Below are 24,371 nucleotides of genomic sequence, written 5' to 3'. Positions count from 1 at the left end.
TGTTGAGAAGCACACTTAAGGAATTTTCCTAGGTAGGTTTCTTTTTAACTTTTTTCATTACAGAAAATGTCTAACATAGACAGTGATAGCATAATAAGACAGTTCTTAACTGCCACCCACCCAAAGCAACCACTGTTCTGCTTATTTTTGAACAAGTGTTAAAAGTCCAGAACCTCCTTTGGAAAAAAAGAAGGGTACCAGCAAAGATTATGAGGAAAAGTAATCCTACAAACACCTCTGTTTATTGCTTGCTCTCAACTTGTGTTGACCATCATACCAATACATTATAGAATATATGAAATGTATATTTTGAAAAATGTAAAATAATGAGAAGAAATACATATTTTAAAATAGTAAAAGTAGAATGGGAGGTTAGGTTAGGTTAAATTAAAATGATAGAGAGAGATCGAGATGAAGAGAGAAAGGGAGTTAGAGTAAGTCCCAGTATTTCCCCTTCACCTTTGGTTACATCTCTGGTATTGATGCATCGTCTACTTCACCCTTGCTCTCAAAATATGTCCGTGGGCCAGCAGCAGACTTACAGGCTCCATCCCACAAAATATTGAATCAGAATCTGCATTTTACCAAGATCCGAAGGTGATGTGTATGCACATTCCATTTTGAAAAATACTGCTCTAGATCACGATGTAGTGAAAGGACTTGCCAAAAGAGAAAAAAATGGAAACCCCGAAACAAGACAGAACTTGAAACAAGAATACATACGCAAGTTGACTTCACAGTATAAAGAAAATTTCTCTTGATTCTACAACTGTGACTGCATCAGTTATTTTATAAAGCTAGAAAGCAAAAATAGACATAAATTTTAAGTACTGTTTGTTTTGGGGGGTAGGGATAAAGAGGAGATTAGCATAAAATATAGGGAAAGATAATATGATTGGCTCTTCTTGATGTTTTTTCTTATTCATCTTATTGCTTCTAGGAACTCTATAAGCTGTCCCACAAGCTAATATTAAAAGCAAAAAATTATATTTTTGTTTATTCTATTTGGATGATGCTCATTAAAATTTTATGTTATATACAATTGCTATCAGATTTATGTGACCAATTAATATTACATTAAATGATACTTTTGTAAAGGAATTGGGTAAAGAAAGCAGATGTGTGGGTTCTTAATACAGCTGTTATTAAAATTAAGCAATTAATTTTTCATATATTGTATAACATGATTATCAAAGTGGTTCGTTAGGAGATCTAAATTTTCTTATACTGCCACTGCTTAGAATACAAACAAGAAAACATTAGCCATAGATTTATAGGAAAGAATATAAAAGATATAAATGAAACAACAATTTGTATAAATCTATAAACACTGAAAAGTAAAATATCTCATATACATACATATATATATATATATATAAATATAACAAAGGACTATAAATGCATATGTGTTATCCTGACATATTTTGACTGAAAGGAAGTAATTCCATCTTTTACTCTAATATTTTTTAACTGAGATTGAAACTAATTTTCAAAAGCAAAAATCTCAAAAATGACTTTGGTTAGCAAAAATGAGTTATTTCATAAGACATATTTATGAAAAACCTTGTATTCTGTATGATTGATTTATAGTTATAAGACAGAATTGAGCTTTAAATGTTCTTCTACTTTTCAAATGTTAGAAATTTTCTACTTTTCAAATGTTAGAAATTTTTCTTACTCTCAGAGCTGTCTAAATTACATAAAAATTTTAATGGTAAAGTCTTAATTGGGTAATATTTTTTTCATAATTTTTGAACACAATCATATATTTTCAAGAACAAGACAAGGAACATTTACCTAGTTTCATCCTTTACTAATATTTATTCTGTTTTTTTTTTTAAATCAATCAATAAGATAAAGTCAGACTTCTCTGTAAATAAGTAAAACTCAATGGACCATGCAAATATCTACCCACCAGGTATCTCAATTTCAATATTACTTTCAAAGTCAAATCTTTGCATAGACCAAATGGAGAAGCTGAACTTACATACTTTGTTGTTATAAATATGTCTTTAAATGTTTTAAAAGTAATTTAATATGTAGTAAAATCAAATATTTTATGTACTTTATTCAAGATAACTCTTTCCCTGAAATTATCATTGTTCATTTGAAATGAACAAGAAAATGGAACAGCTTTCTCTTTCACATTTAAGATCTTGTTATAATATCTTTAGCCTATCATTTTGATTTCTAATCCATTAAAATTACCCTCTTCTTATCAGCTACTTTAGACTTAAGAAATTTTAAATTAAATGAAAATATTATTAAATCTCTTTTCCATAAAGAACAAATAATCCCTGAGTGTACCATTTAACAATGAATTCTAATCATGCACAGTAAGTTTAAATATCAATAAATGAGGGGCACCTGGGTGGTGCAGTCCTTAAGCATCTGCCTTCGGCTCAGGGCATGATCCTGGCTTTCTGGGATGGAGCCCCACATCAGGCTCATCCACTGGGAATCTGCTTCTTCCTCTCCCACTCCCCCTGCTTGTGTTCCTTCTCTCACTGGCTATCTCTCTCTGTCAAATAAATAAATAAAATCTTTAAAAAAAAATGAATACACATCTTGAGAAAAGTATTCCTCAAGATTTATTTCATTCATGCTGAAATAAATTTTTCAGCCAAGTGAAGAACATTTATCTCAATGTAAATTTCACCGCAAATATATATTTTTAAATATTCAAATTATTCAGATGACTGTCCTCTTCCTTTTTTTTCAAGTAAAATCTTTCTCTTTTTTTGTGTGTGTCAAGTTTTTATTTAAATTCCAGTTAGTTAACATATAGTATAATATTACTTTCAAGAGTAGAATTTAGTGATTCATCACTAACATAAAACACCCAGTGCTCGGCACAAGTACCATCCTTAATGTCCATCACCCATTCAACTCCTTCCCCTGCCCACTTCCCCTCTGGCAACCCTCAGTTTGTTCTCTGTATTTATGAGTCTGTTTTATGGTTTGCTTCTCTCTTTTTTCCCCCTATGTTCATCTGTTTTGTTTCTTGAATTCCACATGAGTGAAATCATATGGTATTTGTCTTTCTCTTATTTCACTTAGCATAATACACTCTAGTTCCATCCACATCATTGCAAATAGCAAAATTTCATTATTTTTGATGACTAGATAATATTCCACATTTTCTTTATCCATTCATCAGTCGATGGATATTTGGGCTAGTTCCATAATTTGGCTATTGTTGATAGTGCTGCTATAAACGTTGGGGTGCATGTGTCCATTCAAATCAGAATTTTTTATCCTTTGGGTAAATACCTGGTAGTGCAATTGCTGGGTCATAGGGTAGTTCTATTTTTAACTTTTTGAGGAACGTCCTTACTATTTTCCAGAGTGGCTGCACCAGTTTGCATTCCCACCAACAGTGTAGAAGGTTCCCTTATCTCCGCATCCTCACCAACATCCGTTGTTTCCTGTGTTGTTAATTTTAGCCATTCTGACAGGTGTGAGGTGGTATCTCACTGTGGTTTTGATTGTATTTCCCTGATGAAGAGTGGTGTTGAGCATCTATTTATGTCTCTATTAGCCATTTGGATGTCTTCTTTGGAAAAGTGTCTATTCATGTCTTCTGTTCATTTCTTAACTGAATTATTTGTTTTTTGGGTGTTGAGTTCGATACATTCCTTATACATTTTGGATACTAACCCTTTATCAGATATGTCATTTGTAAATATCTTCTCCTATTCCATGGTCTGCCTTTTAGTTTTGTTGATTGTTTCCTTTGCTGTGCAGAAGCTTTTTATCTTGATGAATACCCAATAGTTCATTTTTGCTTTTGTTTCCCTTGCTTCTGGCAATATGTCTAGTAAGAAGTTGTTATGGCTGAGGTCAAAGAAGTTACTGCCTGTGTTTCCTCTAGGATTTTGATGTTTTTCTGCCTCACATTTAGGTCTTTCATCCATTTTGAATTTATTTTTGTGTATGGTGTAAGAAAGTGGTCCAGTTTCATTCTTCTACATGTTGTGCAGTCCAGTTTTCCCAACATCATTTGTTGAAGGGACTGTCTTTTTTTTCCCATGGATATTCTTTCCTTTTTTTCAAAGATTATATATAGTTGTGGGTCCATTTCTGGGTTTTCTATTCTATTCTATTGATCAATTTGTCTGCTTTCGTGCTGGTACTGTTTCAATGACAATAGTTTTGTAATATAGCTTGAAGTCTGGAGTTGTGATGCCTCCAGCTTTGGTTTTCTTTTTCAAGATTGCATTTGTTATTTGGGGTCTTTGGGGTTCCTAACACATTTTAGGACTGTTTGTTCTATCTCTGTGAAAAACACTGTTGGTATTTAGATAAGGATTGCATTAAATGTTCTAGATTGCTTTTAACAATATTTGTTCTTCCAATTCCTATTATTTCCTATTCTTTTGGTTTATTTCAATTATAAATGGGATCATTTCCTTGATTTTTCTTTCTGCTGCTTCATTATTGATGTATAGAAATGCCACAGATTTCTGTACTTTGATTTTGTATCCTACAGTGTTACTGAATTCATGTATCAGTTCTAGCAATTTTTTAGTGGAGTCTTTTGGGTTTTCTACATAGAGTATCATGTCACCTGTGAATAGTGAAAGTTGGACTTCTTCCTTGCCTAGTTGGATGCCTTTTATTTCTTTTGTTGTCTGATTGCTGAAGCTAGGACTCCCAGAACTATGTCAAATAACTGTGGGGAGAGTGGGCATCTCTGTCTTGTTCTTGACTGTAGAGGAAAAGCTCTGTTTGTCCTCATTGAGGATTAAATTAACTGTCTTTTGTATATGTCCTTTATGATGCTGAGGTATCTTCCCTCTATCCCTACTTTGTTGAGTGATTTATCAAGTATGGATGCTATACTTTGTCACATGCTTTTTCTGCATCTGTTGATAGGGTCATATGATTCTTATCCTTTCTTTTATTAATGTGGTGTATCACCTTGATTGATTTGTAAATATTGAACCACCCTTGCAGCCCAGTAATAAATCCTACTTGATTGTGGTAAATGATTCTTTTAATGTATTGTTGGATTCGATTTGCTAGTATTTTGTTGAGAATTTTTGCATCCATGTCCTCTTCCTTTTCTTTATAAAAGATGACATCTTCTCATTGTAGGTATTCTCTAGCAATTATTGTCATCTCACATTATTCATGTTGAAATCATAGCTCAAATACATTGTACTTTCTTTTAGGCATAACCAGATGTTGTGAATTTGGCCTTCCCAACTCTACTTGAGGCTCAGAGAATTAAGATTATCTTTATGTAAAATTTAAATCTAAAGAAAGGAGATTAATATTGTAAGATGGCCTGATTTCTCAAATGGAGTATTAAAAAAAAAACTGACATGGAAGAAATATAGTTCTGTGTCCCACCCTTTTATTTTATTTATGTAGTTACCTTTTAAATTTTATTTCCAAAGTAGTTGTATTTTTATTTGCTCAAACTGAAATGGATTAAATGTTAAATTAACAAATATTTGCTTTTTAAAAATTGAAAAAGAGAGGGAGATGTTGCTTCCAGTTGTGTCTCGAGTAAATGGAATCTGTTACATTTTGAAAGCTAATGTCACAGAATTTTAAAAACTTGCGTTTTATTTTCAGACGTAAAATATTTAAAAGAAGAGGATGCAAATCGCAAGACATTCACCGTCAGCAGCACACTGGATTTCCGAGTGGACCGGAGCGACGATGGCGTGGCTGTGATCTGCAGAGTAGACCATGAATCTCTCAATGCCACCCCTCAGGTGGCCATGCAGGTGCTAGAAATACACTGTAAGTAAATGCTACTCCCTTCCTATTTATCTCAGCAGAAGCAAATCTCTTCATCTACAATTAAAATCATTTCACACTATCCTGAAGTACTACTGCATGTGTGCAGCAAAATCTTCAGCAAAATGAAGTACAACTACTCTCACTAGTATTAATCACATTCAGAGGAAGGTAGTCCTTGCCTGAATATCACTCTTGACAAAGAAGTGAAATAAAGAAAATATCCTTATTAAAGGTTAAAACTTCTAATTATGTTCCAGCTGATGACTTGAGGCATGTGTATGCCTGTGGGTGGGGTACGAAGACTAGTTATTTTGGCAGAGTCAGTGAGGGTGGGGAATCTGAGAGGGCCTTGATGGACCTTATTGTACAAAATTAACTTTGTTATACATAAATATGTTGTCCTATCTGTGCTTTTAAAATTAGACAATGTTTAACTTCTATATGAGATATTCTAAGTCTTTATAAATACATGGGCATATCCATTATGTTTTCTTCATCAACTTCATCGTTACTGACAAGTGATAGGAACAACATTAATTGGATGACTCCAGTGGTCCAGGGGCAGTGCTAAAGGCTTCGCTGGCATTATTTTATCTCATGTCTCATGTTAGGGCATCAGCATAAAAACCTGATGAGTAGTTACCCTCTTTAATTAGTTTATGGATGAAGACACTGAAGGTTATAGTGGTTGAGTCATTTGGCCAAGTTCACACAACTAGCAAATGGTAGACTTTAATCATGATGTTTTATTAGTTAACAAGACCCTGGAATATAACAGGTGATCTGGAAATATTTATCCACATGAAAATGAATCAACTGAAATATATAAGATAAAATTGAAAAAAGTAGAGCCCAGGGGATTGCATTTCTGAATTGTATTACTTCATTTTTTTAAAATATTGGAAAGTTTTTGTTTGTGATAAAGTTATAGTTTGAGTTTAGAATTTGTGTGATGTAACATTACATTAAATCCTAAAATGTTAAATCTAAGTACCAGTCTTTTAAATCCTCACTTTGTTTTTGGTTTTTGTTTTTATTTCTTTATTCAACAAGAACTTATTGAGTGCCAACTATGAAACAGGCATTATTTTAGGCACTGGGGTTACATAAGTGAACAAAAAGATAACATTAACAAAACAAATTAAGATTGTCTTCATGTGTCAAAATTACCACCACCACCACCAGCAACAAACTCCAGTTTTCTTACAGTATCCATTCTCGGTAAGAATGACAGAAAAGCAAAAAAAATGAAAACAATGTATAGGATGCTGTGTATTAAGTGCTATGGGAAAAAAAAAAGCAGAGGTGATAAGGAGTACAATTTGAGAAATGGGAGTGGAGTTCAAGGAAAGTGTGTATGTGTTAGTATATAACATATATTTATATGTATTATGATAAACATTTATTATATTTATGTTATACATATATTTAAATAAAAAATAGAGTAGAGGGATAACTGGAGAGTAATTATGAGGGAAGATCAGAAATATGCCACGAGGACCAGATTTTTTTTTCACTTTTTGATAGAGAAATGTCAAGCTGATTATGATTTTTAATTATTGCTCATTGTGTTTTAATTATTCTTAGTTTAATAGTAATTGAAATTATTATCATATTTTAAATACTTTCAATTATATTTAGTTTCATTAATTTTCCTCTTGTTTTCATTGAAACAAATTCCACAGCAAGCATATTTTAGAGCCCAAACTGAGATTATCTTCAAATTTCAACATTTACCTGCAGTGACACCTTGGGACAATTACTGTTTGAGCTTTATGTATAAATTAGATAATTCATTTCTACAAGGATCAAACTAGACAATTTTGTTTATGGCATTTAATGAACTTTCAATGAATGCCACTTGCCTTAGTTAGTTCAAGGCTGCTGTAACAAAAATATCCATAGCCTGGATGGCTTATAAACCAAAGAAGTTTATTTCTCACAGTTCTAGATTCTGGAATTTCCAAGATCAAAGAGCAGGTAAGGGGCTTCATCCTGGTTCATAGATGGCTATCTCCTCTCTGTGTCTGCACACGGCAGAAAGGGTTAAGGGGCTTTCCAGGGTCTCTTTTGTAAGAGTACTAATCCTAGTTATAAACTTCTAATAGCCCCACCTGTTAATACATCACATTGGGAATTAGGCTTTAACATACGAATTTTAGAGAGACACAGACATTCAGCCTATAGCACCTTCCCTTTCCTGTTTTTTCTGATTTTATCAACATGTCTTTCAAAATGTGGAAAATTGTATAATTTGATATGTTGAGAGGACCCAGGTTATCAGCATTTGACTTGAACTTTTTTTCACTTATATATAAAATGAAGATTTAACAATAATATTTAATTACTAATTTAACTGTAATTTCAACATATAATAAAATAATAAAAATTAAGTCATAAAAATATTAAAGGTCACCAGCCAAAGACTAATAACCAGAAACCCACCAATAGTCAAGCAAAATCAGATATTTTAGCTTGCTATGGTAAAGAAGAGGCAAACCAGGTGACTCTCTAGGTACTGGCAAGAAAGAGTTTGAAGAGCCTTGTTTCAGGATTTGGGTTTGTCCTGAATATTATAAAGAGAATTCTAGATTGAATGCTGTCAGTACTGAGGACAAATCAAGCATGTGTATGTTGGTAAATTTTACCTAGGAAGCAAAAACATTAAAGCAGAATTAGATTCGCTATTGTAAAGATGCAGCAGTTAATCATGCTAAATTTTTGTGGTTGCTGAGTGTCCTGGTCTCTGTCGTGTGTCAGACCTGGACATGGAATAGACTTGCCTTTGCCTTCTTCCACCCCATAGTCACCAGGCGGCTCTAGCTGATTCTTTTTTAGATTCTAGAGAATTGTTTACATTTGTCGAGAATATTTCAGTTTAGCTGTCAGATGCCAATTGTTAGCAGCCAGTCATTTTTAACTTTCTTGGGGTCTAAAATTAAAATGGAGCTATTATATATACACTTTCTGGGCATTTTTAGCTGTTCACTATATTTCAGTGTGCATTATTAAGCGAACTTCATGGAGGAAGGCAATTGAATTGCTTCATTTTTTAGGAAGTTTTATGTAAGAAATGTTCCACTTGCTATCCAATTAAAAAATAGCAACTCATTTTATCATGGTTTAATATGTAAGTGGCTAGAAGGCAGAGACCATATCTATTTAAATTATTTCTTTTAGCATCTAGCATACCGCCATTCAAGTATGTGAAGGTAATTAAAACTAACCGATGATAATGCTGAATGTTCCTTTAGGGATGCAGAACATTCCCCAGAGATGAAACATGGAGTGGAGAGTGGGCATTTAGCAACAGTTTGCATTAAAATTAGATCAAATTGAGCAAACTGGAGGTGGCCTTCATGGCTCTGCATAGGCACACATGTGCAATATGCATGATGTGGAAATTTCCATGGATGTAAGTGGGGAGAAATAGAAAGAATTGGAAAAGGAAGAAGGTGATTAGTCTAGAGTTTATGGAACATAAATTTAAGATTTCCGCAGTGTTTTACAATGGTCCCATCATGAATAACCACAAAAATTGGCCCAAATGGAGGAATATTTAGTATTTTGGTCCCCCAGAACAAAAGAGTTGCCACTGTTTTCTGTGGTGAGTGACAAGACCAAATGTATAACCCTACAATAATGGAAAGTTAAGACTATACTTGAAATAAAAATCCTGTGTAATTATGGAGAGGCCAAGTTTGCTAAGAAATTAGAAGGAATTGTTAAACACATAGGGCAAAGAGCAAAAAATATGGTAGGAAGAATTATATTTCTAGGCCTATGTTTTAACCCCATAACCCTGTGATGTACAATTTAGAAGGACTCAGTCTCTAAAGTATATCACAGCAACATGCATTTCTTTATAAGATATTAATCATAAATTTTAATGCCATATGAAGGAAGATAGTTTCTTTAAACTTGAAATTTAAGAAAATGTAGAGTTTTCACTATGAACCACAAATACCTGAAAATTTTGCACAACAGATAACTGCACACTTTGCACCTGAGCAGTGGAAAATGCCACTCTCTTTTTCTTATATATGGAAATTCTAATTCATCTTTCTATTCTTATGCAGATCTCTTTGAAAACAATAACTTTTTATTTGTCTGATTTAATTTTTAGAAGAACAGATTGTATAAGTCAGATTTTATATAATTTTCAGTAAGAATAATGTATCTGCACAAACAGAAAGAAATATGCACAAAGCACAGAAAAGAAGAAAATAACTGAACATTCATTTTCTATATGTGACACTGACAAAAATTTCATAAAAAGTCAGCTGTTATTGAAAAGGAGAAACAGAAGAGACAGATCAGTAAAATATTTCAGAATAATGAATGTTCTAAGAACTCATTTTAGTACTATGGCATTGAACTGCCAATATGGATAAATAAGTCTCTGTATGTGTGTGTTATGGTAAATTATATGTATAATATTCAATATTATATAAATATTAATATATGTTATATAAATATTCATTATATATGAAATTCATCAAATTATGAAATCTTATGCTATCATTAATATTTGTTTAGTATTTACCACTTTGGTAACAGTGCCATTATTTGCTTAAAATATAAGTAAATGTTTATATATGCACATCACAAAATCAAATTCCCACTTACTCAATGCTCCCTAACCTCTCTGGCCAGGTCAGTGTCTTTTAAATTGTCCCGTGTTTGTTGAATTAACTATACTTCCACCACTTGTCTGTTTATTATAGAAAGCACTTGATTAAATATTTCAGACTATCTAGATTTATTAGACGGAAAGGTGAGTGTTACAAGTAGATTTTTATTTATTTATTTTTCTTGTTTTTATCTTTATTTTTATTTTTTTTTATAATGATTTTTTATTGTATTATGTTAGTTACCATACAGTACATCCCCGGTTTCCGATGTAAGGCTCGATGATTCATTAGTTGTGTATAACACCCAGTGCACCATGCAATACGTGCCCTCCTTACTACCCATCACCGGCCTATCCCATTCCCCCACCCCCCTCCCCTCTGTGGCCCTCAGTTTGTTTCTCATAGTCCATAGTCTCTCATGTTTCATTCCCCCTTCTGATTACCCCCCCTTTCTTTATCCCTTTCTTCCTCTACTGATCATCCTAGTTCTTATGTTCCATAGATGAGAGAAATCATATGATAGTTGTCTTTCTCTGCTTGACTTATTTCACTTAGCATTATCTCCTCCAGTGCCGTCCATGTTGTAGCAAAACTACTGGGTGTTTACCCCAAAGATACAGACGTAGTAAAGAAAAGGGCCATATGCACCCCAATGTGCATAGCAGCAATGTCCACAATAGCTAAATCGTGGAAGGAGCCGAGATGCCCTTCAACAGATGACTGGATTAAGAAGTTGTGGTCCATATATACAATGGAATATTACTCAGCTATCAGAAAGAACGAGTTCTCAACATTTGCTACAAGTAGATTTTTAAAATAACATATCTCACTCATTTGGCATCTCACTTATGAAATGCTGATTATCTAATTACCTGCTCTACCACAAATTATCTATGGTCTAGAGGCCAGTGTTAAAGGAGTCGGAAAGGTGAAATGAGAACTATCTTTAGGTTAGATTTTTGAAAATTAAAATAAATTACTATTTCCACATTAATGCCTGAGGATACTTGAAAGGATTTTTTAAGATTTCAAAATATTTTTGCAAAGATCATGAAATGTATACATGCTAGACTCATGAAGTAATCTATGCTCTTTGGCAAAAAGATACATTTATCTACATTAACAAAGGTGTAACCTCTATTAAAGATCCCAATGTTTTTTTTATTAATTTTTTAATTGAAATATAATCGGCATACAATATTTTACTAGTTTCAGGTGTACATCATAGTGATTTGATATTTTTATACATTACAAGATGATCACTACAAGTTTAGTTAGCATCTGTCACCATGCAAAGTAATTACAATACTATTGACTATTTTCCCTATGCTACACATTATATCCCCAGGATATTTTTCTTTTATAACTGGGAGTTTGTACCTCTAAATCCCCTTCATCTATTTCACCCATCTCTGGATTCTTCCCCCTTCTGGTAACCTACAGTTTGTTTCCTCTATCTATGAGTTTATTTCTGTTTTGTTCATTTGTTTCATTTTTTAGATTTCACATATATGTAAAAGTGAAATCATATGTATTTTTCTTTCTCTATCTGACTTGTTTTACTCAGCATAATACCCTGTAAGTCCATCCATGTTTTGCAAATGGCAAGATTTCATTTTTTTTTATGGCTGAGTGATATTCCATTACACACACACACACACACACACACACACGCACACACACACACACCCCCCATAATGGTGAATGTATCCTTCCTGAAAAAGTTTAAAACTCTATTGGACAACCATATATGAAACGAATTTAAGATGTAATTCGAATGTTTAAATTTTTAAATTTTAGCTTTTGTTGCTTTGTCTGAGAAGACTGGTCCAAAAAAAAAAACATTGCAAAGACTAATGTCAAAGAGCCTACTGCCCATACTTTCTTCTATGAGTGTTATGGTTTAGGTCTTACATTCAAATTACATCTTAAATTCGTTTTCATATATGGTTATCCAATAGAGTTTTAAACTTTTTCAGGAAGGATACATTCGTATGTTGCCCATAATGGTGTATTATTGACATGTGGTCACAAGATACATATTTTTTTCTTTTATATGTAAAAGAATATTTTATTTGTCCTTGCAATATTGAATTATTTAAAGTAATTGAACCACCAAACATTTTAAGTTATCTCAGTGCAGGGATTCAATGTTACTATAAAGTTTATGTTATTAATAGAAGTAAACATTTTTTGTTATTAAATCTCACTGAAGAGAAGAGTATGTATTTGTGAGCAGAAATTCCAAATTTTAACAAATATTAAATTCATATATTAAACTAATACAATATATTCTTAACTGGCCTTTCCTAATCAAGCTCATTATGAAGTTCCTAATCAAGCTTATTTTAGAAGTTTTAACATTATTTTAAGCACACAAATTAATTTCATAAAAAGGCAGTCAAAAATATCTCCCAAATGATGGAATGTATGTATTATACAGAAGACAATGTATCTTTTGCAGCTAATTTTAAGTCAGTTTAATCAAGAATAAAAACTGGATAAGAAAATGAGACAAATGATTTTGACAAGTAAAAGCTAATATTGAGAAAATAACCATAAGTGATTCATATCCAATATTTTTAGCTTCTGATTAAAGAGCATTCTGTTTTATAAGTCTGTTTTTAAAATGTAGTTCAAGGTTGATTTTTCCTTTTTTTTTTTTTTTTTAGAGAGAGGGAGGGGGGAGAGAGGCAGAAGGAGGAGAGAGAGAATGTTAAGCAGGCTCCATCTCCAGCTCAGAGCCAATGAGGGGCTCAATCTCACAACCCTGAGATCATGAACTGAACCAAAATCAAGATCACCTGCTTAACCTACTGAGCCACCCAGGTGCCCCCAAGGTTGATTTTTCCAAAGTGACTACATATTTAACATCCCAAGGTTTTCAAATTGTTTTAGTTCTCTTTTCTGATTGAGCTATAATACATGTACACACACACACACACATGTTTCTAAGAGAAAAATAAATAGTTAGAAGACTATAATCCATTATATATCGAACTTTATTGGATTAGCTCTTAGTATGTCAGAAAGATTGTCTTATTATTTACCATCTGGGTCCAAAAGACTTTTTTTAATTGATAGGTTTTATTTTTATGAGCAGTTTTCAGTTTATAAAAAATTGAACAGAAAGTACAAAGTTCCCATATATACCCTTATCCTACCCCTCTCACATTTCTCCCTATTATTAATACCACGCGTTATTGTAATACTTACATTACAGTTGATGAACTAATATTGATAGATTAGTGTTAACTAAAGTGCATAATTTACATCAGCCTTCACAATTTAAATTGTACAAATCTGTAAAGTTTTGACCAGTGTATATTGTCCTGCAGCCATGGTTACAATATCATACAAAATGCATTCACTGCCCTAAAGCCCACCTGTGCTTCACCACTGGATTGCTCCTTCCTTCTCCTCCACCCCCTGGCCATCATTGATCTATTAGCTAGATGTATAGGTTTGCCTTTTCTAGGACGTAATGTAGTTGGAATTATATAACATATAGTCTTTTTAGACTGTTTTCTTTCACTTAGTATTACACATTTAAAGTTCTGACATGTCTTTTTGTGGCTTGATAGAACATTTCTTTTTACTGTTGAATAATATTCTATTGTCTGGATAAACCAGAGTTTGTTTATCCATTCACCTATTGAAAAATACCTTAGTTACTTCCAAATTCTGACAATTATAAATATACCTACTATAAATATCTGTGCACAGGTTTTTGTTTGAACAGAAGTTTTCAACTTTGAGTAAATGGCATTCAAATTTTAATTAGAGCAAATTTTAGCAAAAGGCAAATTGATTATGAAGAGGCAATGTATCTTAATGTCACTAAGACTAAAACATAACATTTTAGAAAATCTAAATGTTTATTTTATACTATAAATAAAATTGCTGGCAAGACCATATTTAGCTTTGTAATAAACTGTAAACAAACTTGCAGAATGGTTGCATCCATTTGCATTCCCACCAGCAATGAATGAGTGTCCCTGTCCATGTCCTCACTAGCATTTGGAGTTGTCAGTGTTTTGGATTTAGGCCATTCTAAATAGTGGTGGTATCTAATTTTAATTTGCAACTCCATAATGACATATGATGCTGAGCATCTTTTCATATGCTTTTTTTCATTTGCATATCTTCTTTGGTGAGGTGTTTAGTTAGATTTTTGCCAAATTTTTAATTGGGTTGTTTTTCTGGTTGAGTTTTAAGAGTTCTTTGCACATTTTGGATACCACTCACTTATCACACATATCCTTTGCAAATGCTTTCCTCATTGTCTTTTCATTTTCTTAAAGTGTCTTTCTCAAGAGCAAACATATTTAAGTAAAGTTCAACTGACCAATTTTTTTCTTTCATGGATTATATTTTCAGAGTTGTACCTAAAAAGTTGCCACTAAACCCAAGGTCAACTAGATTTCTCCTATATTATCTTCTAGGAATTTTATAATTTTACACATTACATTTAGGTCTATGATCCAAATTGAGTTCACTTTGTGTGTTTGGAATTTTTTTTTTTTTTTTTTTTGCATGTGGGTGTCCAGTTGTTCCAGCATTTGTTAAACAAACTGTCATTTCTCCATTGAATTGTCTTTGCTACTTTGTTAAAGATTAATTGACTATATTTATGTGGGGTTCTTTCAGAGCTCCCTATTCTGTTCCTTGATCTATTAATTTTTGCATTAATACCATACTGTCTTGATTACTGTAGCTATATAATGTCTTGAAGTCAGGTAATGTCAGCCCTCAGACTTTCTTCTTCCTCTTCAATATTGTAATTTTATCTATATTTGTAAATTTATAATTAAAAATTATTGTAAATTTGATTATATTATAATTAAGGCAAATGTAATTATCACTATGTTAAGCTTTATTGTATTAATGCTTGATATGTCAGGAAAGAATGTAATTACCATTCACCATCTGGATCTAAGAGAGATGTTATTTTAGATTTTTATGTTGTAAGTTACTTTTTGAATAATGTATAGATGTAATCATAAAGGATAGGAAAAACAACTTTATTATACTCTTTAATAAGAGTTTAAATATAGGGGCACCTGGGTGGCTCAGTGGGTTAAGCATCTGACTCTTACTCTCAGCTCAGGTCTTAATCTCAGGGTTGTGAGTTCAAGCCCTGTGTTGGGCTCCATGATGGGTGTGGAGCCCACTAATGATAATAATAATAATAAATTTAAAGTAAAGCAGACTTGAATTTCTATTCTGTATTTTCTGTATTTCATGATATATATATATATACCCAAAATGGGCAACAAGTGTCATATATGTTCCTAGAATAGACCGCATTGTTAATACTGAGGTCAGATTTCAAATACATCTCTAATGTGTTCTATTTAGTCATTGCTTCTGGTTCTTCTTGCACTTGCATTGTCAAAATGAAATACTCTAAAAAACGTTGATGGTTCGTAATTTTGTCAAAGACAGTAAAAATGTCTTTGCCCTGTAATTGCAAACATTTCATTTTTAGATTTATAAGCACCAACTAAATTGAAAAAGAAAACAAATTTTAGAAATTTTTAATTACCAAATGCCTTCAGCATTTATCCGCTTAGGAACTATATAAGTTCTTATGTGCAGAAATCATAAAAATGAAAGAACATTGTCATATTGCCTTTTTAGCAAAATCGAGTTGCAAAATATTATGTGATGAAGTCCTCCCCTTTCTTTCCTTAGAAACAAATTGTTTGCATATTGATTTTTGAGTTTAATAAAATTCATCTAGGATTTCATAAGTGAAGAATTCTGTTTCACCATCATTAGATTCTTGAGTTCTACTGTTTTCTTTCTGAATTTATCATCTGATCTATCTAATAATTTTGAGATACCTTTCTCTGTCAATTTTATTCTCTTGCCATTTTGGGCAGGAAATGAAAGATTCAGAATTCTCAACTGATCGTAAAAGCTAAGCAACCAACAAACAAGCAAACACAACTAGAATGATGGTGTTTTTATTTCCAGACTACTTTTCTACTACCATGTAAGAAAACACAAAACCCGACCAATAAGTAAATAAGGATGAGCCAACAGTGATCATTTATATCACTCTTGCATAAACCTTTCACACCATCACTGTCTAATAGAATTTTCTGTGATGATGGTAATGTTCTTATCTGTCCCAAAACAGTAAGTAGCCAATGTCTAGCTATATGCGGCTATTAAGCAGTTGAAATGTAGATCTTGTGACTAAAGAAGTATGGTTTAAATTTTATTTAATTGTAATCAATTTACATTGAAATTTAAATAGCCACATGTGACTAGTTGTTACCATATTGGACACCACCACTCTAGATGATTTCATCATACTTCCATTTTTTTATTGTGTCATACCTTTTAGCATAGTTGGGGACAATCGATGAGTTAGGGTCGAATTCATGGTGAAGTAATTCACAGAATGCTGAAGGAGCAAAATTTTTCAACCTACAGAAAATATAACACCATTACAATTTCACAGTGTATTTAGATTTACAAAATAGTCTGGTTTTTTCATATCATAATTGCAAGGTAGAATAATTTAAAATCTATTTTGAAGAATGAATTCTCTCTGTTTTTTGGAGGACCTCTGAGAAAGGACACAAATCATGAAATACTTTTTCTAAAATTAGAACTGTTTCAAAAAGAAACTCAATAACTAAAATTGAGGCCATTGCACTCTAACAACATGCTAAGGGTTAACCTTACATGCCTTTTTAGGAAGGAAATTTTTATTTATGTTTTTTATGAACAAGGCTAGTTATTTTAGTGATTATTATTACTTAGGTTGTACACGTAAAGCAAATATAACATTGTGTGTCAACTATACTCAATAAAAAAATTAAAAATTTGATGATACTGGGAAAATAAAAATAACTTTTAAAATATTTTTTTCTTGGGGCGCCTGGGTGGCACAGCGGTTGAGCGTCTGCCTTTGGCTCAGGGCGTGATCCCGGCGTTGTGGGATCGAGCCCCACATCAGGCTCCTCCGCTATGAGCCTGCTTATTCCTCTCCCACTCCCCGTGCTTGTGTTCCCTCTCTCGCTGGCTGTCTCTATCTCTGTCGAGTAAATAAATAAAATCTTTAAAAAATATATATATTTTTTTTCTTTCCATTTATAAAAGATACAAATAAAATCTTTTTATCCTAAAGGAGAAATTTCATGGAGACAATCTACCATAACTATGTAGTTATTTTTTGATTTGGCTTTTCTCAATTTAAACATATTTCAAAATATACACTATATGTAAGGACTGTTGCTGTATTTTTTTATTGTTATTGTGATGATGATGAATGAATGATGATGATGATTTTGGCCTTTGTCAAATTTACTAGAATGACATAAAAGGGGACATTTTATTTTAGTTTTTGAAGATTTATTTATTTAGTTTAGAGAGAGAGAGAACAAGAATGAGGGAGGGGCAGAGGGAGAGATAATTTCAAGCAGACTCCCTACTGAGCATGGAGCCCCATGGAGGGCTGGATCCCATCACTGAGATCATGACCTAAGCTGAAATCAAGAATCAGACATTAAACCAACTGAGCCACCCAGGTATGCCAAAAGGGGACATTTTAAAGATTAAATAACATATGAAACAAAACCAAACTTGATAGTTGACTAAATGGTTAATGAACATGAAATGAGATATTAACTCCCTCACTAAATTGTATAGTTTTATATTAAGCTTTCATGTTTGACTTAACCTATGCATTGTCTATTAATGTATGTTTGTGAAATAAACACTCAGTGCTTAGGCCATCACATAACAGATTTATAAAATCCAAAACAACTTTACATTAATGTGTTCATTATTTACTGTTTCTTTTTGCATCCCTGTGAGGAATTCTATTCATGGTGACTTAAATAAATTTTCTTTAATTTATCAAAAACAAACAACTTGAACATGTTTAGAAACACAGTGAATACTGGTTTTTCATTTTCATTTTAAATAATGATTTGGAGCCTTGTTTTTTTTTTTTTTAATGAGCTTTCAGAACTGTCAAAATTTCCTGTGTAGTCATGAAATTTAACAAGTGGCCTTCCTGATGCCTTTTCCTAAGTAATCCATCTCCAGTGTCGAAGCTATCAACTAACTGAATTTATCTCTGCCTCCCAGAGCACAACCAACTCTATCAATTTTGAATCAAAGCTATGCATTTTACATCACCATATCAGACCACTTAATACAAGAGCACTTCATTTGATAAATTATTATTATAATTATTTTAATTATTATAAATTCCAAATTATAAATTCCTTCAGTCCCTAAATATTTTATAATTATTCTAAGAACAAGAATAAAATATTGGAGAAACAATTATTTTAAACTAAGATGTAAGTAAGGATAATAAGGGAGATAGAGAGAATGCACTTAACGTACTATAGAGTCTGCAATTGTAGAAATTTGTGAATTAGAATATAAGCGAAAATATTGATGCATTTATTATCTGTACTTTTACTGCAACCTTTTTCTTTGACTTAAGATTTTCCTTGTGGCTCAATTTTATAATAGAGACATTTTGCTTCTAATAGCTCCCTGATCCATTCAGTTTTACGCACTGCCAAATATCTTCTAAACCTTGGTTCTGACCCTGATACTCACTTGATTACAAACTTAAGATGGCTTCTTATTGCCTCTAACATGATGCCCAAACTCTTCAGCCTGACACTAAAGGCTTTGAAAATATACCCACCTATAACGCTGCTCTCGGCACCTCTTTAGAGATAATGCATCCTAGACTTCACATTATTTCTAGATGCCTCGCATACAACCTCATATACAGCCCACATTCTTCTCTTCATCAACCCTTTGTTCAACTCTTTGTTTGAATTCCCTTATTTTCTCTACCTCTAGAAAAACTTTGCCAGTTCAAGTAGTGTGTATTCTTTGAGTTGTTTTAAGTGCCACTTCTCCAGGTAACTTTCTTTGTTTCTGACAAAAACATATAATCTCTTCCTCCATAACACCCATAATACTCCATCAGAGTTCTATCTTGCTTTCAGTTTTGAATTTTGCATGATTTTGAACTATATATGATTTATCTTTCTGATTTGGATTAAATTAATGGGTTACTATATTTATGGATGTATAGCGCCTGAATAGTAGTAGCAGTGGGTCTTAGACAACACTAATTTGTACATATTTGTTGAATAAATAAAAGATTGCCACAAAAATAATTCTTCATTAGAACTAAAAGGAATTTAACAGACTGTTGAAAGAAAAGTACCTGATTGTTTTGAGCATTCTTTGCATAGTGTTGTGAGTTAAAAGGAAAGTTAAGGGTTTGAGTTTTACTGTAAAATTACAAACAGGGAAAAAAATGGACACTTTAGAAAAAAATCAGTCTTACACAGGGGAAATAAATAGCAGCTGAAATGGTTCTGCTTAACTCTTGGTATATCAACATGAAAAGTGGTCGACTTTGAGTGTAGACTAGGTTTGCTTTGTAGCTATTTACTTCAGGAAGGTATTATAATGACCTTCCTCAGAGTATTCAGCACTTCCTTCATTTCAGAAGTAGAGATATGAGAATAGACCAAGTATCCCATATAAATGTACACGGTTTCACAGTTCTCTGGTCCTTCCCTGTCTGTTGTAACAAAGAAGAATATATAGGTAATGAATAGAATGAATGTAAACATTTTACAGAAAGGTACTATTGACATCTTGGGCCAGGTATTTCTTTGTTGTGGAGGGGCTGTCTTTTGTACTGTAGGATGTTTAGTAACCTTCCTGGACTCTATCCATTAGATACTAACGGTATTCCTTCTATATGTCCCCCACGTTGTAATAAGCAAAAATGTCTCCAGATATTGCCAAATGTCCTTGGAGATGGGGTGCACAATTGCCTCTAATTGAGAACCATTATTTTAGAGAAAAGTTCAAAGTGGTTTCACAAAGTTGAGTAGGTGACTAATTTTCTTTAGTATTAATGTAATTATCAAGAGATACTTATAAGGGTGCTAATTAAATTATTTTTTCAGAAACTTTTATATAATAACATTGCTATAAAGCAAAGAATCACAACTCTTTCATTTACATAATATTTAAAAGTTTCTAAATTTTCCTTAATAGAAATTTGTTGTGGGAATATTTCTGTATTATTTTATAGAGAAGAAAAATATGTTGTTGAGAAGGCTCTATCATAATAAATAAGGGAATATATTTCTTTATTTTTAAAATATTTTCCCAGTTTTATTGATATATAACTTTAATATATAATTAATATGTAACATTGTATTAGTTTAAGGTATACAACATAATTATTCAGGATAGATAGATAGATATGTATATATATAAATGATTACTATAATGTTTACTTAACATCCATCACTGTACATAGTGAAAATCATTTTTCTTTTGATGAGAAATTTTAAGATCTGTTCTCTTAGCAATTTTCAAATACACATATAGTATTGTTAACTATAAACATCATATTACACATTTTATCTTCAGCACTTAAAAATCTTGTAACTGGAAGTCTGTGCCTTTTAACCTCCTTTACTCAAAAGAATATTTTCATCTGTTGAAGAGATGTGAGAAGGAGATATAAGACTTGAAGAAAAAAAAAGGAGACAGGCAGATTGACATATGGTTTACATGTAGAATTCAGTAACATTGCCAGATAGGTTTTATAACTTGCAGATCATATAGAGTCAAAGCAAATCTTTTGCCAGTTTCCAATTCAACCAGATGGAGAAAGAGTCGATTTTAAAGAATAGAGGACATGGAATTTACTGCAAAAAGCACTAGCAATTCCTAGTGTCTTCTAAGAGGGAACAGGAAACACAAGCTTATTGAGGTGTAGTGAAGATCAGAGAACAAGATTCAAACTGCGTAAGTGATTTATGATTGTGTAACTAGGGTGAGTGACTCCTCTGAGCCTTACTTTCATGTTCTATACAATAGATCAACAGCAGAACCTTCCTTGAATGCTGTATGAGAGAATTCGCTGAGCCAATACATATAGAATATTTACAACAATGACTATTATTTACCAAGTATTTGGTCAATGTTCACTATCATTAGAAGATAGCTGTGACAAATAAATTTGACAAATATATCACACTGGTGGTTAGAAAATATTAAAATCCATTACTCATTTGTTCAACAAATACTTAATTGAGGGACAGGAGTTACTCTAGAACCAAGGATAAACCAGTGAACAAGGTAGATATAATCTCTGCTCTGATGAGTTTGCTTTTCTAAGAATATGGTAAACACTCAGCACCATTTATGAAAACTAACACCAGAGCTTTAGATGTTACACAGTGAATGTTATAATGTACAGTGTTATTATGTTATATTACAATACTGGTGAAACAATGGCTAGACATAGATAATAGTATTGTGCCTCATATGTGTTAGGGACTATATGAATGTTAAATGAATTATTTGGGAGTACTCATAGGAAATAACTTTTGTGAACACATAAAATGATCAAGATAGTATTTTGCTTTTAACCAAGGATCCACATAATGTCACGGACAATGCAACTGACTGTCGTTTTAATTTGTAAACCACCTTTGTTCCTCGATATATTATACAATATGGAATGATATAGTAAGGTAGTAGTACATGTTAGTTTACAATTGCTTCTCTTATTTGGCAATTTTTTCATCATCCATAACAGGCTGATGTTTTATATAATCTTAAATTTCTGTTGTATTTCTTTGATTATGGAAGAGGTACAGTGTATTTTTTTCTTTTTTTTTTATTGGTAAAACATTTGATTTAAAACTTCTTTTTATTCACCTCAGAGCCCTTAGTGATGGATAAATGTTGAACCCCTGACACTAAATACTTTAAGAGCTTGTGCGTTTAAGATGGTCCATTAGGTGGTTTAATGGTGGCTGCATCACTGATCTTTTCTCCTTTCTATAATCTTTGTCGAGGATATAGAAAATCCATTTCACTGGATCAATATCTTTACTTTGACTCAAATCCTGAGTTCGTCAAATAAAACAAGAGGTGTCCTTACTGCCAAGTTCATAAAGCTTTTAAAATTCTGAATAAAAAAAGAATCATTTGTGCACCAATCTATCTTTTGATAGTAATTGTGCTTGTTTCTAAGTGAAACCCAGAATTGGTCAGATAAGTTAAAGAAATAATACTTAAATCTAAAGTGTGTTTTCTTTTCACATTTTAATAATTTTAAAAATAGATTTTAAGAGTGATATTTTTCCTACAAAAGCCTTAGAAAGGAAACATTGTGCTTTTAAAATAGCTGCGTATTTTGCTTGTTTGCTAGTAAGCACTGAAAAATGATTTGTGGATGAATGAATATATCCTTATTTTCTATATTCTTATGCAAAACTTTCTCATTTACTTACATTTTGAAAGAAATAAGAAGCAACTCATTCATTTATTCATTCAACATTTAAAGAACTCTTACATTTCGGGCATTTTGGTATGATCTGACAACATACAATGAAACCGGTTAAGATCTTGGATCCTGAATGCTCAAAATGTAGTAAATGAAGTAACCATATGAAAGTATACATGTTTTACTAAGTGCAGTGTTTTATAATAATCATATATATCTTCTATTATGAAATAATTTAAACCTAATTACTGTTCTCAGCCATTTGTATGTTTTTATATATTATAAATATATATTGCATATAATATATATGATTGTACGCAATTATGTTGAATAAATATGGTGTTAGAGTTGATTTACTTGAAGACATTTTTAAACAGATGTGGAAATTGTTATTTAAAAAAATGAGTAACATATAAGACAAAGCTAAGATAAATTCATAACAATAAAAATAATGTATTTTTACTAACCCCCTTCTTTATTGTCATCAATTGGTACAGTACAATGCATTATATTAGTAATTTGAAAATACTATACACATCCACAAAGTACTGAAGAAAGAACGTCATTCTGTTTTGTGAAGAAGTGAAACAGGATGAAACGCAACTCATGTTCCACCGAGACTGGAAAATAGATTATTTCCAAAGCAATCCGGGAATTACTACTTAAGTAAACTTTGGTTAAAAATATATATATATCCCCAGTGTTTTTGAAATGAGAAACTACAACCAAGAGGAAAATCTACAAATAACTTAAGAAATATAAACAAACAGACAAACAAAAAACCTTTTTATAATTCTGGACAGATAACTTGGCAAAGACATGTAATAAAAGTTTTGAATTATGCAATTTTTACTTTCTCATTCCTACTTATACCTTGGTTAGTAAAAAGATTAATAGGATAATATATGCATAAATTTAAGATTATTTTATAAAATCATTATCTTATCTGTTGTGCATTGTGACACTTCTAAAAAAACTCTCCATTCGTTTTGATATATAACAAAATAAATAGTAAAGAAAAATATGTTTACATGGTGTTTTCAGTTTTAAAATGAATATTTTAAAGAAATCCTGGAAATTGAAGATTCTTAAATTTAACTCAGTTTTTGAGATGACTATAATTTTTTATTTGTCTTTTTGTTGGCTGAGATAACTAAGTATTAGAGTTCTATACCAATATAAAGGTATTATTTATAGAAAATTATTGATATTTCTCCAAAATGATTTTAACCTAACAGTGCTTGGTCAACTCCCTTATGTATACAACAAAGTGACTAATGAAAAGAAAATAGGCGTAGTAATGACAGATATCTTTAGCATTAAGTAAAAACCTGTTAAAGCCCAAATTACCTTTTGTTATTTAAAAGATGCTTTGAAAAAAAGTCAAGTTTGGGGTGATAATCATATTACTGTAGTATCTGACATGGTAAAAAATGAAATTTTGTGTGTATTGCTAACATGGAATATTTAAAGAGGAATGCTGACTTGCATGGAAACATAAACTAGAAGTTGGCTGATTATTTCTTCCTTTCATTCTTTTGTTCTTTCACAGAGAGAGAGAGAGAAAGCATAAGCAGGGAGAGCAGCAGAGGGAGAGGGAGAAGCAGGTTCCCCGCTGAGCAGGGAGCCAGATGCAGGGCTCCATCCATCCCAGGACC

At 32.0% G+C, this 24,371-nt stretch overlaps 1 protein-coding gene across 3 annotated transcripts in view; it reads left to right on the top strand.

Moving 5' to 3' along the window:
• Positions 1-24,371, top strand: part of CADM2 (cell adhesion molecule 2) — a 1,027,113-nt gene that overhangs the window by 878,382 nt on the left and 124,360 nt on the right. For all 3 annotated transcript variants that reach the window (XM_044381110.3, XM_026489516.4, XM_044381128.3), the window contains exon 5: positions 5,587-5,757. In XM_044381110.3, coding sequence (XP_044237045.1) covers positions 5,587-5,757 — 171 coding nt within the window. The remainder of the gene's footprint in view (positions 1-5,586; positions 5,758-24,371) is intronic.

This window comes from Ursus arctos, unplaced genomic scaffold, assembly GCF_023065955.2.
Source record: "Ursus arctos isolate Adak ecotype North America unplaced genomic scaffold, UrsArc2.0 scaffold_4, whole genome shotgun sequence".
Classification (NCBI taxonomy): domain Eukaryota; kingdom Metazoa; phylum Chordata; class Mammalia; order Carnivora; family Ursidae; genus Ursus; species Ursus arctos.
The sequence above is the reverse complement of the archived record's forward strand: the minus strand, read 5'-3'. Positions and strand labels throughout refer to the sequence as shown.